This window comes from Crotalus tigris, unplaced genomic scaffold (assembly GCF_016545835.1).
Source record: "Crotalus tigris isolate CLP2741 ecotype Arizona unplaced genomic scaffold, ASM1654583v1 scf7180000017836.1595184, whole genome shotgun sequence".
Lineage (NCBI taxonomy): Eukaryota > Metazoa > Chordata > Lepidosauria > Squamata > Viperidae > Crotalus > Crotalus tigris.
In genome coordinates this window covers 1,483,312-1,500,392 of record NW_024096663.1, presented here as the reverse complement: position 1 = coordinate 1,500,392, position 17,081 = coordinate 1,483,312, and the positions used below count along the sequence as shown (strand labels likewise).

General features: G+C 39.0%; 1 protein-coding gene across 5 annotated transcripts in view; it reads right to left on the bottom strand.

Moving 5' to 3' along the window:
• Nucleotides 1-16,339, bottom strand: part of NAP1L1 (nucleosome assembly protein 1 like 1) — a 42,495-nt gene extending 26,156 nt beyond the window's left edge. For 2 of the 5 annotated variants that reach the window (XM_039343304.1, XM_039343305.1), the window contains exons 1-3: nt 16,200-16,339; nt 6,775-6,813; nt 3,972-4,060 (exon numbers count right to left, since the gene is read on the bottom strand). In XM_039343304.1, coding sequence (XP_039199238.1) covers nt 3,972-4,060; nt 6,775-6,791 — 106 coding nt within the window. In that variant the 5' untranslated portion in view covers nt 6,792-6,813; nt 16,200-16,339. Of the gene's footprint in view, nt 1-3,971; nt 4,061-6,774; nt 6,814-14,340; nt 14,426-16,199 lie in introns of all 5 variants that reach the window. The other 3 variants (XM_039343301.1, XM_039343303.1, XM_039343302.1) reach the window with 2 other exon arrangements.
• Nucleotides 16,340-17,081: the final 742 nt, after the last annotated feature.

Here is a 17,081-nt window from a genome sequence, read left to right as displayed (position 1 = left end):
GGGATATAGTTGTGTGCTGTGTCACTGAGGGTGGTGAACCTAGGGTGAGCGGCGCCCCTGGGATGGACCACACACCTTGAGTCGAAGTTGAAGGCCTTAGTGGGAGATCAGTGTCAGGACCCGCCAACTATATTGCATCTAGTCCGGCCCGCCTCTGTGCTCTGGAGAACTCCTTCTCCAGAGCCTGGTGCTTACGGCTGGCTTGCTTCTCCAGCAGCTTGGAAGACTTGAGCATGTGCTTGGTCTTGGATTTGGACTTGCCTGCCGCCCTCTGTTCAGAGGGATTATTGCAGCCGTGACTGGAGGATGGAGAGACAGTGCTCATGGACTGAGGCAACGTGGAGCCCTCCATCCCAGTGGAGCAGTCTCAGAAAGGTTGAGAGTACGCTCTGACAGGCAAGTAGCTGGCGGGAGCAAAATTGGAACAAGCAACAAGACTGTTCCCCTGACCACCTGACCAGAAATAAAATGTTTTCTCTATGGGCTTCGGTCACGGCTCTTGAGTTAGATACCGAAGGCACGTTTGGAACCACTCTCTAGGCTCTGCCCGGAGGCCTTAGGTGGCCAGTCAGTGTGCACCAGTAAAAAGGAAAGGGGGCAAAGGACCCACAAGGGGGTACAGAGGTCTCAGGAAAAATGAATGAGCTAACAGGAAGATGTGATCACAATTGATGGCTATTGCTGTGTTCTGAGCCTGTCTAATCACTATAATCAGGCCTCGCTAGGCCTTGGTGCCACCACGTGGATTTCAAGATGGCCGCTGTTGCTGCAAATGGCCTGTTGGGCCTAGAGGAGCCTTGGTAAATTAGCGGCCCTCAATTGAAAACGTCAATTTTTTCTGCGGAGTAGTCTATTTAGGGGTATAATTGGTTAAATACACAATGAGTGGGTCGACCAATGGAACGGATATAGCTGGATGAGAGATTAAATCGCCTCCTGATTGACGACGAGGCTTCAAAATGGCGGCCGCCACTTGTTCTCAGCCGAGAACAACCTCCGCGGCCCCCAACAGCTCTTCTTATTACCCTAAGCAGTCGCGGAGCAGCGCTAGTCTGCTCGTAATCCCCTTCGTGGTCTGCCTCCCAAACAGCAGGCAACCCACGAGGCTTGAGTTTGCTTGAGATGGTGCCTATTAAGCAGCTGAATGAAGATCTAAAGGAATGTAATTAGAACTCCTATTCCCCCCCCCCCACTTAGGGAGAATCACCAAATAAGTAAGTTACTTCGTGACTGAAAAGGCTGTAATTAGGACAAAGCAGTCAATTTAATGTGTGTGATCGGGCGGAGCCCAAAATGGCGGCCGGGACAATCTGATGAGAGATGAAACAAGCTGAGAGAAAAAATCCTCTCCTGCAAGTAATCTGATAATCAGCTCTTTTAGTCAAACAGTTCACCTGCTGTTTTTTTGGGGGGGGGGGGGGTAATTTACAGCTGACAATCAACAGTAACAAGGAAGTACTTGAGTAGTGTGAGGATCGAGCCTTCTAGAGGCTCAAAATGGCGCCCGCAGGTTGTTTGAATTGGTAACTAACCTAAGAAGGTGATTTTAGTTTTCAGCTGAAAATTAGTAGTTTAGCTTCGCATTCACAGCGAAGATCTTGGGAGGGGTGGGGGAGATGGATTGTAATGAGGAAGCAGCAATCTACGATCAGCTGTCTGCCTCTGAAAACTCATGGAGAAGGGATTGATTAAGAGAGAAGAAATGGTGCAGCACTGAGCTCAGAGCTGAACCAACCCCCCCCCCAAGAAGGAAAAAAAGGATAGAGAAACCACGAATGGCAATAACTACCTTTCTGAATCTAAATTAGGAGCCAAATTCTCATGTGTCTTCAGGGCTGAGACCAAACGAAAACTGGGGCATGGTCAGACCCTGCAGAGGCGTGGCAACTTTGATTGTTTGGTCTGATTGGGCTAGAAGACTAAATCAACCCATGCGTGGAGTCTACATTCCTCTATATGCTGGAGAACAATGGCTTTCAAATTCAGACGAGCAGCCAGCAAAGAATGGGCAAGAAGGAACGAATTGGGGAAATGGGGAGAAACGCGATCCTAGCAGTTCCTTCCTGTAAGGTTTCCCCCCCCCCCCAGGTCCGAAGGAAATAGGAAGGCTGCAGGGAAATATTTCCCCCCACCCACCCCACACACTGCCAACTAAATAAATTTAGTACTGAGCCCAGTACTATGTGGGGAATTTGTTATAAGAGATGAAATTTAAAATTTGCCAATTAAAATAAGGAGAATTCACCAATAGATTTATCTCTGACCTGCTATCTGCTGAGAGCCAAACCAGATACGTCTTCAAGAGCTGAGATCAAGTTAAGACTGGATCTCCTAGCAAGAGGGGGCATGTCAAGTTTGGCTACTTGGTCTCAAGAGCAGGCAGACAGAGAAAACCCATTGGTGGATTCTCCGTCTCCTGTACTGGAGAATTATTTAGTCCACTTCTCTGTTAAACAACAACTACGTGTTCTTTGGTACATTATATTTTTACAGCTATATTCCTTGTTGCATCATACAACATTTTCTGCAACTCATTCAAATTCTCACTCAATATTGTTTTACCTACAAATAAATGTTTACAGATTCACATCCTCTACCAATTTCACAAGCATTCCTTATACATTTGTGCATAAATATATAAATAATCAAGGGAGCATCATATATTCTTTTCTTACTCCATTATTAATTTGCTAAGCACTCTATTTATTCTCACACATACTTCATTTATTCCATAAACATTCTTACAGCTTACAGCAACTGGAGCTCCATATATGTAGAAAGCATTCCACAATTCAACTTGTCATTATTTTACATTATCTCTGAATCAACATCCATATAATAAAACTTTCATCCCACATAAATTTCTTAATGACCTGCTGCAGAATAGAAATCTAATCTTTATTACTTTTGTCCTGCAGAGCATACTGGACTTTCAAAATTTTGCTTACTGTCAACTTCTGTATTTCAATCAGAAATCTGAGAAACATGTTCCCCAGCCACTACCTTACCTTCTATAATATTTGCACTTAAGCTTGCTTCTTTTGTCAAGGGAAACAATGGCATTCCCCTAACACAGTGGTTCTCAACCTGTGGGTCGGGACCCCATTTGGGGTCGAACGACCATTTCACGGGGGTCGCCAAACAACACAGTCCACCATTTTTCCCCCTTTTCCTTAGCTGTGCTACTCCCTTTTATTCTATTGGCTTTTGAAAGCCAATAGAATAGACTCTCTTGAATAGAGTCTAATTCTATTGGCTTTCAAAAGCCAATAGGAATTGTCCAGGCTGTCTCTGCCCTGCTGAGCCCGCCAAAAGTCCCATTCTGCAAACGGTGCTGCACCAGTTGAGTAATCCTCGACTTACGACCGGTTGAGTAGTCCTCGACTCACGACCGGTTGGGGGTCGCGGCATTAAAAAGGTTGAGAACCACTGCCCTAACAACTGGACACAGATGCGGTCTTCATATCCATAAAGCCACCCCAAAAGCAAACTAAATCTACAAAGTACTGTATATTTATGAGAAATTTTGCATTTAAATTTAGTGTATATTCATTTTGAAGATTGAAATCCTATGTGTTTTGACACTAAAATAAAGTCCATTCTATTCAGTGGAGCTCTAATGATATGTGGGAATGACCCTGGGAGACAGGGCAAGAGACACAGCCAAGAGAATGGTCAGATAAAAGACAACTCTGCCCACAGCATAAACAGGGGTTGGGAAAGAGCTTATTTAGAAGTAAAACATATAGGCTGCAATAGAAAACCTCTTAATAAAAAAAGTACTTTTCATAAATATTAATTAGTAGATATTTGTGATCTAAAAGGTAAATATTGCATTTACCAAGGTATTGTTCCCCCCCCCCACATGACTAATAGGTGTTTACTTTATTAGGCCTCATATTATATTTGAAAATGTGCATTTATAGTACTCGCAAACAACTTAATAATCTCATGTTCGTTTCTGTCCTTACCTTTACTGTTAGCATCCTCACCAGATTCTTCTTCTTCTACTTCTTCAACATCTTCCATATCTTGCTGGTCAAGCTCAGCCTGTTCTTTGCTATCCAAAGCAAGTGTTTTCAATTTGTTATCCAGATAAGTTAACACTTCAAATATATGCTATCAACATGCTGATCAAAATATGTGCAGAAGTTAAAGCCTTTCAAATCAATTTACTTAATGCAAAAAATCATCAGATTTTCTTCATTCAGCATTCTGCTTCAACATTAAGAACCAACAATAGCAAAGTGGAAAATATCCCTGTTCTACTTATGAAACTCTAGGATAATGTCTTTCAGTTTAGAATCTGAGAATATTTCAGGGACAGTGTATAGTATATCTTGTTTTGTGATAAGCTTCTGCAATTAAAATAATATGTATGTGATCATTTACAAAACAATTTTATTTTTAAAAAATAAAATATATAAATATTAATAAAAAAGAGACACTACTCAAGCTCTTTGGTGCTAGACGAATCAATTTATCTGTCCTGCAAAAAGATCACATGATGCAAATTTACATTATACTGATATACATATGAAGACCAAACTTCTCAGCACAATAGCTATATAAAGAATCTGAGTGCCAAAAATGATAGATGTTACTGGCATTTGGTTTTGTAAGGCTTCACATTGATTTTTATTGTTCTGATGGATTACATAAAGAAATATAACTTGTATACATTGCTTGCAGTACAAGGCTCATTTAAATATTTAGCATCATTTCCAGTTATTGTAACTGCACTTTTCCCCTTTCCATTTATATTCTTCAAATGTACAGTGACTTGCCTTTGGCACACAAAACACTATAACTGATATTTTTTAAGAATAAGTAAGACAACATTGTCGTTCCAATTTAGCATTATTGTTCAGAATGAAGAGCAGGTCCGGTCAAGCATAAAGCTACTGGTTTCAGAACAGAATTTTTAAAATTTATATAAGAACATGAATCTGACACTCAGTTTTCATTGGAACAGAACATAAGACATGTCATGTTCACTACTCTGCACTTGGTATTTATAAATCAACACAACAAGTACTGATATTTTATTGTATCCATATGTAACCTGAATTCTATTCTTTTATTCACTGTTCCATATTTATGTTGAATTCTTAAAGGGCAACAATCTTATCTTGTAGGTTGTATATTATTATCATTACTTAAGTACTGCTAGCCCACAAGAATCTTTGGGATAAAACATTCTTTTAAGCAATTTTAACATTGTTATATGTAGATATTCTCAGGCACCATAAAATTAAATCATTGTTATGGTACCGTTATTGGAAGAAATATAGAAAAATCTGTTTAAAAATCTATTTAGAATTGTACAAGTAGTCTTTGACTTACACCATTCCTTTAGTGACCGTTCAAAGATACAACAGCACTGAAAAAAGCAACTTATGACTGTTTGGCATATGACCGTTGCAGTAGCCCCATGGTTACATGATCAAAATTCGAATGCTTGGCAACTAAGATGTATTTATGATAGCTGCACTCTTAGGTGATGTGATCACCATTTGTAACCTTCCCAGCTGGCTTTCAACAAGCAAAGTCAAGGGAAAAGCCAGATTCACTTAATGACCACAGGATTCACTTAACAACTACAGTTATTTGCTTAAAAACAAAGTGGCAAAAAGGTCATACATTGTTGTTAAAATTATTAATAACTGCCTTGCTTAGCAACGGAAATTTTGGGCTTAATTATGGATTTAAGTCAAGGACTATATGTCCAAGAATAAAAACTCATTAATATTTCAAATATCTTTGTGCAGTAATACAGAAATGGTGATGAACAATCATGATACTATATATAGCATAGTAATATAATACATATTAGTTTTTAACAAGCAAGTCTGATTTTAACTGAATCAACATTGAATAACATTATAAAAAGTATGCTAGTTATACTTATCTTGAGAACAACTGGGCTGCTTATAAAAACTAGGACTATGCGTAACTTTGATTTTTATTCTAAAAAGGTGCTTTAAAGCAGGCAATGAACCCCAAAAGCATCTCAAAGCAATCACAGTCCTAAAGAAATACACAGCTGCTTTAGGAAGAGATATGGAAGGTTTGTACCTTTGTGTGCTCCAAAGCAACCTTTTCAGAATTGAATCAAAAGCATGGCAATTCTAAAAAAAAAATCTACTGTCAAGTTTCTACTTGTATTACAAGCCTGAGATTAATATGTTTAACATCAGTTATGCGCTTAAAACCCTAAGCTGAGGACAACCTACATTCTATAGCAAATTTATCAAATTATTTTTGCAGAATTTATTCATCTTAGGGAGCAGCCATCAAGTAAGCAAATACTAAAAACATTTATGATCACTAAATATTATTCTACCACAATAAGTGCTCCAAATCAAATACATATATTTAGTAAAAAAGCATTTTATTTATATTGTGGTGGAAGAGGAACATATTGCTCCTTTATGAAAACTGAGTTATGATACAGATGTTTGACAATCATATATCCATATTTTTTATCCTCAAAAGTTTGTCAAAGGGCAATATAGAAAATATCTTTGTTCATTTTTTTACAATACGAAACAAACCACCATGATACACCTGAATCAACTCTTTGAATTTAAAATACATTTTCTTGCAAACATAAAAGCATTACTATCTAATGTTTAAAGCAAATATGCATAACTGTCTGAATCTGGCATTAAATGTCACACATAGCAAGGTGAAAGTTAAGGGTGAATTTTGCTGATATAAGCCCTTTCAAAAATTAACAGCAATCAAAATGGGAAAAAGTTGTCTTCTTACTTGTCAATGTCTGCCATATTTCCAGACCTCAGCAAACCTCTAAGAAAAGAAAAGAAATAATTTAAAATTGCTTTAAACAGAAATTATACTAATGTTGAACTATGTTGCAATGGATCTGGGAGAGTATGGTATTGTAAGCATTTTAAAATCTGTCAGAACTATGGCCCTCCTCTTTTTGTATGATCATAAACAAAGTATTAGGTTGAAAAGTATTTAAGTAAAATTCCTAAATTACATGTAACACTACACATTATGAATGATGCAAGAATCCAATATGTATCTTGGTACAATAAAAAGATCCTCATAACTTGAACATCTCCTAGCAACTACATGGACACATTTTTATACCTTTCTCAGTAGCAAAGTAATTCTGATGTTCCAAACCATAGTTTGCACTCTGAAAAGAAAGTTGCCTGCATATTCAGAATTGCTCTGCAATACTAAGGTAAACCTATCCACAAAGATGAACGGAAGAACTCAACTTCACTGGAAAGTGAATGTTGCTACTTTGTTTCAAAATAGATAATTTTAATTGATATTGCTGCAACACAATTAACTCCCTTTTATCTTTATTAACAAAGATAATATGTGATTATGGCATGTAAAAATTTATTCACTTCTTTCTGTGAAAATTGTAACAATGTTCTGAAACATTGTTCTTGTTTGAAAGATTTAGTTCATCCTAGCACTTGCTTCTACAATATTGTTACTCATTTGCAGAGATATCGGTGACAGACTCACATAACTGGTCATTGTTAACTGGGCAGAGTTGCTTCTTGTACATAAGCTGCATACTCAGGAATGCTAGATTGTGTTAGATAATAATTTAAAGCATTTGTTATTACTGAATACACACACACACATATATATAGATATATAATTATTTTTGTTCCTACCAGAAGAATAGATATACAAAATTAAGTGTTATTAGAACTGTGGAATATTTAGTTAAAATTACTTGTCAATTAAGACATTTTTCCATTAAGTCGTCAAATAGCAGGCTTCTTCAATGGCTTCTCTGGAGTCTATTTGCTGACTTTAGCGGAAGACCACTTTAAAAAAGATATTGATAAGACTGAGCAAGTCCAAAGATGGATAACAAAAATGGTGCAATGTCTGAGGGACAAAACATATTGGGAGAGATTGGAGGAACTGAATATGTACAGCCTGGAGGACAGATGGGAAAGGAGTGACAAGACTGAAACCGTTAAATATATTACGGTTGTGAATAAGTTACTAAAAGGCAGTATTTTCAATATTAAGCCAAAATCAAGAATACAGGGGCATAACCTCAAACTGACAGGATGGAAATTCAAAAGTAATGTTAGAAAGTATTACATCAGAGAAAAAGTAATAGATCAATCATTAGTAACTGGAATAAACACATGTTCATCATCCAACAAAAATTAAAAATAAAATAAAAATAAGAAAATAAAAAAATAAAAAACAAACTCAAAGGGCAGACTCAAAAGACATTAGATCTTTTTCTGCCATCAGTTTTCTATCTTTCTGTATTTTGACTGGTAATCAAATTGATTTAGCTAATCAAAGTTTTCATACTTCCATTTATATTGAGTGATGTATCTTCCATTTGTGTAATAGTTTCCAGCTATTTTGAGTAATATATGTCTAAAAGACTGTGACTGCCTTTTCAAAGGTTCCTCAAACACAGCCCTTCTACATAAAAATATTATATGCAAGGCACTGATAAAGAAATTTGTATCATAATTTTAGAACTATATTTCATTAGATTCAAACACCTCCAAATTTTGTTTCAAACACAGAAATATCTGCATACACAATACAAAACCTCTTGTATAGCTTTTCATTTCACTTGAATGAATTATGTAAGGTCATTGTCCAAACAGTATTTAATGAGATGATAACAATTCTGACGTCTCTACACCAGACATGCCAAACACAAGTTTTGGCCCGCTATGTGGTTCCATCCGGCCCAGGAACCTGCTCTGGAAACAGCAAAGGACTGGCCCACCGCACCTCAGCCCGGCCCAGGCCAACCAGGCACCGATCTACAACCTGGTTGCATCCATCAAAGCCAGAACGCGCAAGCGGAGTCCGGTGTCCCTGCTGGCTGTCTTGCCCCGCAGGCTGACTTCACTCAGGACGTCGGTGCTGGTTGTCTCCTTTGCGCACACCCAGGGGGCAGGGCAGAGGCAGCTCCTTGCTGATTCCAGAGCTGCCCCGTGTAACCTTGTTTCCTTTGTTCCTTTCTTCCTTCCTTCTCTCCTTCTCATCTCTTTCCTTCCTCCGCACTCAGGAAGGGGTGATGGGAGGGGGAGAGATTGACAGTGCTGTCATGCTACCACCGGTTTCGCTATCCCACATGGGCAGGTAGGGGTTGTCCCAGTGAAAGGAAAGCCTCATGGCTGCAAGGCTGCAGGTGGGCAGGGTGGCAACACTGATCTACAACCTGGTTGTGTCCATCAAAGCCAGAATGCGCTCAGCCATAGATCCACGGGGCAGCCCCACCTTGCTCCCTGGGTGCACATGCAAGTGGAGTCCAGTGTCCCTTCTGGCTGTCTTGCCCCGTAGGCTGACTTCACCCAAGGACGCCAACACTGGCCATCTCCCATGCACACACCCAGCAGGCAGGAAAGAGGCAAGGCAGCTCCTTGCTGGTTCCAAGGCTGCCCCTTGAATCTAAGGCTGAGCGCATTCTGGCTTTGATGGACACAACCAAGTTGTAGATCAGCATCGCCACCCCTCCCACCAGCACTTCCAGCCTAGCAAGACCAGCGGCAACATGGCAGCACTGGCAATCTCTCCCCCTCCCATCACCCCTTCCTGAGCACAGAGGAAGGAAAGAGATGAGAAGGCGAAGGAACAAACGAAGGAACGAATGGAGGAAGGGAGGAATGGAGAGAGGAAGGGAGGGATGGTGGGTGGGTGGGAGGGAAAAAAGGGAGGGAGGAACAGAGGGAGGAAGGAAGAGAGGGTGGAAGGGAGGGGAAAAAGGGAAGTTGGGAGGAAGGAATAGAAGAAGGAACGAACGGAGGGAGGGAAGGAGGAAAAAAAGGAGGAAGATGTCAGAATCAGAACTTGAAATTTTGCATATACCTGGGAGCTGACTGATATAACAAAAGAGAAGGACAAGAATTCTGCTGCTTGTTTTTGAATCCAAGAAAAAAATTAAATAAGATGGTGGGTGGGAGGTGTTACTTCAAGTAATTGCTTTATCAATGATGTACCTTGATTTGACAGAGAATGATTATGGCAACAAAATCTGCTGCTCCAGTTCAGTTTATACATCCTATCCACTCTTATCTTTCTGCATTGCAGAGAAAGCCATTTAATCTTTCATTGAATTCTCCACTAACAAAAATAGCAATGAGATTCAAGATACCTTAAGATACTAATACCACAAAGTTTTGCTAGAATAAGCAACATCACATGATGACATCAGAACTTATACTCAAATACTTTTTGGCTAAGTCATCAGGCTTTAGCTGGATATTTAAAGTAGCATAAAGATCAATCTCAAACTTTCTATTAAGGTCTAAATAAGATGTCAGAAGAATCGTGAATACATCATGGATATTGTCCAATCAGTCTATGAGTAACTATTGCTGTCATCTTGTATCTTTTCCCCTACCATTCTTAAGAAAACTGATTGAATACAGCAAAACTCCTCCGAAAGCAATTCCACTTAAAAAAAAACTATGGTATGTATGTCTTCATGTCAAATCTGCAATTCTTAACATTAAATGGTTGGTCTTTCATATTAAAAAAACTTTTTAATCAAAGTTTAAAAATAAATGTGATCTATTTGAACAATAAAATTCAAAATATGTCATTGCCATTAACTTCCACTTAAGTATTATTTATACAATCCCTATTCTTAGCCCTATAGCTTAAAACAAGTCACTGTAACCGTACTTTTTCTTCTACAGAGATCAGAAAAAATTCTAAGTACTGTATACTCTAGAACATTGCTGGCTGTGGAATTCTGGGAGTTGAAGTCCACATGCCTTAAAATTGTCAAGGTTGAGAAACACTGCTGTAGAAAGACATAATCATGAGGAATAAAGCTAGCAGAATACATAAGTGATTACATATTTCTTCTGTCCACTCCAATTCACTAGTCTAAAGTTGTTTGAAGGGAATATTAATGAAAATTATAATGCTGAAATACATCACTTCGCCATCAAATAATAATGTATAGTAACACATCATGACAATCCAAATTATAAATGTCGTTAACGTTTTATGCCACAGAAAATATTGAAGATTTACAGATACAAAGTCTTCCTAAGCCTGCATAAACCAACATCCTATAATCCCACCCTTAGCAGACATATCAATGTAAATGTAGTTATTATATTTTTGGGAAAGAATAAATATTTTATTAATAGATCATTAACAACATCAAGCTAATTCCTGCACCCCGACATTTTACAATATTCTTTCTTAAATATTCAAGAGAACACAATTTCCAGAAAAAGGCCCCAAATACAGGTAGTCCTTGATTTACAACAGTTTATTTAATGACTGATCAAAATTACAATGGCACTGAAAAAAGTGACTTATGACTGTTTTTCACAGTTATGACCTTCGCAGTATCCTCATGGTCACATGTTCAAAATTCAACCAGGTTAAGTTATTAAACTTAATTATTGCAGTGATTCACTTAACAACTGTGACGAGAAATGTCGTAAAATGGGGCAAACATTACTTAGCGAATGTCTCATTTAACAACAGAAATTTTGGGGTCAGTTGTGGTCGTAAGTCAAGGACTACCAAGACTCCTTTCTCTAGAAAAATCTTCCACAAAAATCATATTATTCTCAACAATTTCTAGTAATCCAATTTCCTCAAATTGTTAAAAGATTCTAGGTACAGGTAGTCTTCGATTTATGACCAATTGCTTAGCAACCAAGGTTCCAGCAGGTCTACCTGGAAGTTAGTTACAATCCAGATTTGAAGTTTCCATGGTACCTGGTCGCTTGACAACCAGACCACATTTATAGCCATTTGAAAGTCCTGCTGATACATAACTATGGTTTTTATGTTTTTGCCCAAAACTGGCATTTTCTTCCGGTTTTCGGCAAAACCACATCTTTAAACTTAATGAACACAGTGTTTGCTTAAAAACTAAAGTGATTTGCTTAATGACTGCCACAACAAAGGGCTATAAATTAGGGTCAGTCATATGACCGACACATTTTACGACCATTATGAGTTATGATCATGTTAGGCAGGCTCCATTTTGGTCATAACTCAAGATTACCTGTACTCTATAAATAAAAAATATCTGTCCAATCTGCGCAACTTTAGGAGTTGAAACCCAAGCATCTCAAAAGTTACCTAGGTTACAGTGCTGAAATGAATCTTTAGAGTTTAAATAGAGCACTGTATACATACAAACAGAGTAGAGCAACTCTTGACTATAACTAGGGCTGAAAATTTTATTTTCCAACACATTTTGAGTATGATATACAATATTATAGGAACCAGAACTTCAGTGAGACAAGATTCCAGTTTCAGCAAATTTATTTGCAAGATAAATATTTCCATGCAATTTAACTTTCCTGTAAGGACTCAATTCTGCCAATCTTATGAAAATTTTGGAAAGTCATAAAATTGAGGAAAAGATCCTATCCCCCTACAGTACTGTATACTATGAAATCTAAACTAAAAGTGATTGCGAAAAGGACCCCAGAACAGAAAAATGATACATTAACCCTGGCTGCAGCTACTGAGGAGGAAATCCCTATTAGGTATTATTCTTAAGAAAGCTATCAAAAATAAGAATGTCAATATTGCTACATTGACATATATCTATAGTATAGTACTACAATGCTTGGGATAATATTGTGGGCAATAATGGCTTGTGCACTTTAAAATAAGGTCTTAGAGTTTGGAAAAAGTATGGTTATCTATTCCATGATATCAATTATTAGAGGGAAAAAACAAAGATATTGCACCCTTTCTTTCTCAGTTTGCCATAATCTAATTATGGAACAGAATACTGAATTTAAGATGTATTAGTCTTATTCAATAAAATTCTTATATTCACCACTGGCACAGAATCTACATATTAAAAGTATCTGCTTAATTTACAAAGCCTACTTCTGTGTCACAACATTATTGGGAAAGGAGGTCTATGAACAATAGACATTCCAGACATCTTAATTGCTCTATTTAATAGTCCAGAAGAGAAGGACAGAAATTAGGTTCCAATTTTCTACTGGTGTTTGAAATATAACTGGATGTTTTTAAACAGCAATTCCTGACCCCAAGAGAATAATGTCTACATTAATTACCACATGGGTATTCCGGTTAGGTTTTGCTGATCATCAGGGCAATACAGATCAATATGCAAATACTGTTAAATGATCTTTATACTAAGTGTTACCATACAGGCAATATACTGTATGATAAATACCCAATACTGAAACATGGAACGTCAGCAGTATACAAACACATTAAAAGCTACTTTCTCAGTTCTGTTTTTACTTTGGCCATGAAAAGTAAAAGCGTATAAAAGTTATTGAACATAAACTGTTTTGCAGTGTTATTTTAAAAGCTTATGCTAGGCCTGCACAATTTGTGGAGGGGAAAGGGCCACGCTAATAAGTTATAGATTGCAAAGGAGTAGTTGGACGAACTGTTCAGTAGCTACTGAAGCAGAAACATCAGAGATGGAGACACTGGTGCCATTTGGCAGTGTCTTTCAGAGCAGCAGCAGCAGTGGAACCTTCCTGGTGGCTGTGACATTTGGCAGCAGCAAATTTATGTAGTATTTTAAATAATGTCAGTGGGCTATATAAGATTGTTTGGCAGGTCACATGCAGTCCATAGGCCTATGTTATATAGGCATAGCCTACGGCAGTGGTGGCGAACCTATGGCACGCGTGCCAGAGGCAGCATTCAGAGCCCTCTCTGTGGGCACGCATGCCGTGCCCTGGAGACGGCGAGGGACTGGCCCCCACCGTCCTGGCCCCACCCACCGTCTGCTGTGACCACCACAGCCACGCCCACCTGGCACACGGTGATAAATAAGTGGGGTTTGGATTGCAGTTTGGGCACTGAGTCTCTAAAAGGTTCACCATCACTGGCCTATGTACCATACCACAGTATTATGTTCTGAACATCAGGTGTTGAAATGGTCAGTTTGTTTACTTATTATATGAACTGCAATTCATAAGTAATATCAAGTTTATACAGGTATTTCTCGCAGTTACAACAGTCCCAGTTATCATTGTTAGGTGAATTCTACCTAAGTGTCCCATGGTTACACGATTGCCATTTGCAATCTCCTGCCAGCTTCCCTAATGACTTTGCTTGTCAGTAGCTGGCAGTAAAGGCAGCAAATGGCAATCATGTGACCATGGGACACTGCAATGTCATAATTGTGAGCCAGTTGCCAAATGCCTCAATTGTGATCATGTGATTGCAGGGATCCTCCAACATCCGCAACTACAATGTAACTCATCAGTTGTAAGTCACCCTCATACAACACTATGATTTTGAATAGTTGCTAAACAAGTGTTTGTTCAATGAGAACTACCTTTTATTACTATTACTAAACACAATTAAACCAACCTCAGTTAAGGCACTCTAAGACATGACCAGATTGTAATGGGGAGGACCACTTTTCTGATTCAACGTAGCAACTGAACGTGCTTTCCTGGAAAGATGCAAAATGCAATTCAGTTTATCTGGAAACTTTCAGTTTAATAAAGTTGATTAAATAATGCTTATATTTACATGCAGTAGAATATCCTCACGAGTCAAAACTCTTATATTCATTACTTTGCTAGTCCCAATGCATTTTTATAATTTTGGACATGCATTTTCAGGTGTATTAATTACTTCCATTTTACAGAAGGATAACCAGAAGTAACTTGCCAAGAACTGCCAACCATTTAAAAAAAATACTGCTACAGATTTTGTAACAATTAGGGTTTTATGTCTCAAAATTTAACATTAATGTTAATAGACAACATCTAGATGTGTAATAACCAAGAAAACTATTTTGACATTTAAAATATCAATTTGTGAAAATGTTTCTACCTAACACATTGGCCAACAAAAATGTCTGAATTGGAAAGTCATGAGAAATTTGAAGCCAACTTTTAAAGTCAAATTGGCTTGCTACATCAAAGAATGCAAAAAATCAAGAACTTAAGATCATGCCAAGTGTCATTTGCATCCTTTCTAGATATTAAATAGTATATTAAAAAAGCACACATTAAGTCTTCTGTATATGCATTCTTTGGCTACCTTTCTTATATTTTATGACCTCAGGCCTTCTGCTAATTCATATTCAAAACCCACCATTACAAAGATTACCTTTTAATCTTGTACTGAAATGGTATCTGTCATCTTATACATCTTTTGTTACATCAAAAAGAAAATAGTGGTAGTACACTACTGCATGTCCTACTTCTAATCAAATACAACCAGCTATTTATTGAAAAACAATGAAGTAAGGAACAGTATTTCAAGACACTTTAATCTTGCTTTTATACTGTCCTGCCCTAAAAACCATATGGCCAGTATCATGAACCATGTCCTCTAGATTAAAGTGCAGCCACCCTAGCAGTTAATCTGATACTGTCTAAAACAACCATGGTCCTGACACTATCTCAAAAGTTTATAAAGTACATTTAGAATAGCTATTAAATCAATCGAGTCAGAAAATTTTGATCTATAAATACAACACTGACTTTGTGCAAAAGGAGGGAAAGTGAAAAGGAAGGACTTTTTATTACTACATATGGGAACTGCCTTTAAATCGCAAGGGGGGGAAATTATAAAACAGCGTAAAGTTATCTCTAAACCCATCATTTCCTCAGGGAATACGAGTGATAGACTCCCTACCGCCACGCGCACCCTCCCCAAATGCCCACACCCAGCCTCCCCCGGGTGCCCACTATCAAAATCAACTGCCTATTTCGACCCCCTTTTCCCCTACCCCCATCGCGGCAAATCCTATTACGTTTCAGCCTAGTAAGAGGTTTTAATCCACGCAGCGCCACTTACAGGTCACCGACTAGGGAGTGGAGGCGGCCCAGACCTGCCTGTTCCCCACGTGTTTGCTTGTGCTTCAGCCGGCCAGACTAGGCCCGGCCGAGCCAAGCCAAGCCAGATCGAGCCGCCCAGCCATGGGCCTTGCCCTAAGGCGAAAGTGATGAGGCCGGAAGGAGAAAAATGGCCTTGGCACCCTTGCGCGCTCGAGCAGTCTCCCATTCGAGCAACACAGCTGCGAAGTTAGGCACAATTCCCACACATGAAGACCAACGGCCAAGGGCACCGCCTCAACCCGCTTTCTCCCCCTCCTCGGTGCCGACTGAACGCGAAGATCCCTGCAACTGGTGGGCCGAGATCGATATCGGGCCGGCGGGCGGGCGGCCTGTGATCTTCACGATCCCACCCTCGAAGCCACGCATCTCGGTTACCTGCGCGAGGCCGGGTCTCGCAGTGACTCAGGGTTGAGGAAGAAACGTCTCGCAGCCGGCGGTAAAAAGACCCAAGCTCCCGCCGCTCGCGCTCATATAGAATTAACGTCACTACGTAACCCCCTCTCCCCCGCCTCTCTTTCCTGCGCGCCTCGGTCTCCAGGCAACCTCGGGGGCGCGCCTGCCAAGGAATGGCTAAATTGCTGCCTAGTGACAAATAAGGAATCCTCTCTCTCTCTCTCTCCCGTCAATCAACCCGCCAACCATCAAGCCAAGCGGCTGCATTGGCGCTCCGCTGTTAGGCCACGTGCTCCCGGATTCTCTGTGATAAACAACGCGTGTAGCAAAGGCAAGGAAGGATGCGCGTGCTGAGTGTATTTGAATGAAACACAAATTATCCCTTTTCTGAAGCAGACATTTCCAAATTAACCCTCTTCTATTTCTTCATAACTGAATGTTGAATGCTATTATTATAAATACATGAATACCCTAAAATGACATTATTATTAATTCAGAGTATAAATTGTGGTTGCTGCTTTCTTAATTTTTTATTATATTTAACTAGTCATATTTAGTTACTGTGTTTTATTGTCTCAATATACATCCACATCGGTCTTACGTTATGTGGAATTCTCTGGATGCACTGGACTACAACATCCATCTAACCATGAGTTCAAATCATCCCATGCCACCAGTGGGCAATAGTGCAGTCTGTAATCCAAAACATCTGGAAAGGGCTGGAACCGCACAAATTCTATAATAAATCTTACACTGAGATAGGTACTGTATAAGGTGACAAATATTACAAAGAATTTCTAATTTGACACAGGAGAAACAATAGGAAAATAGGAGAAACAATAGGAACAGATTATTTAGCAGTTT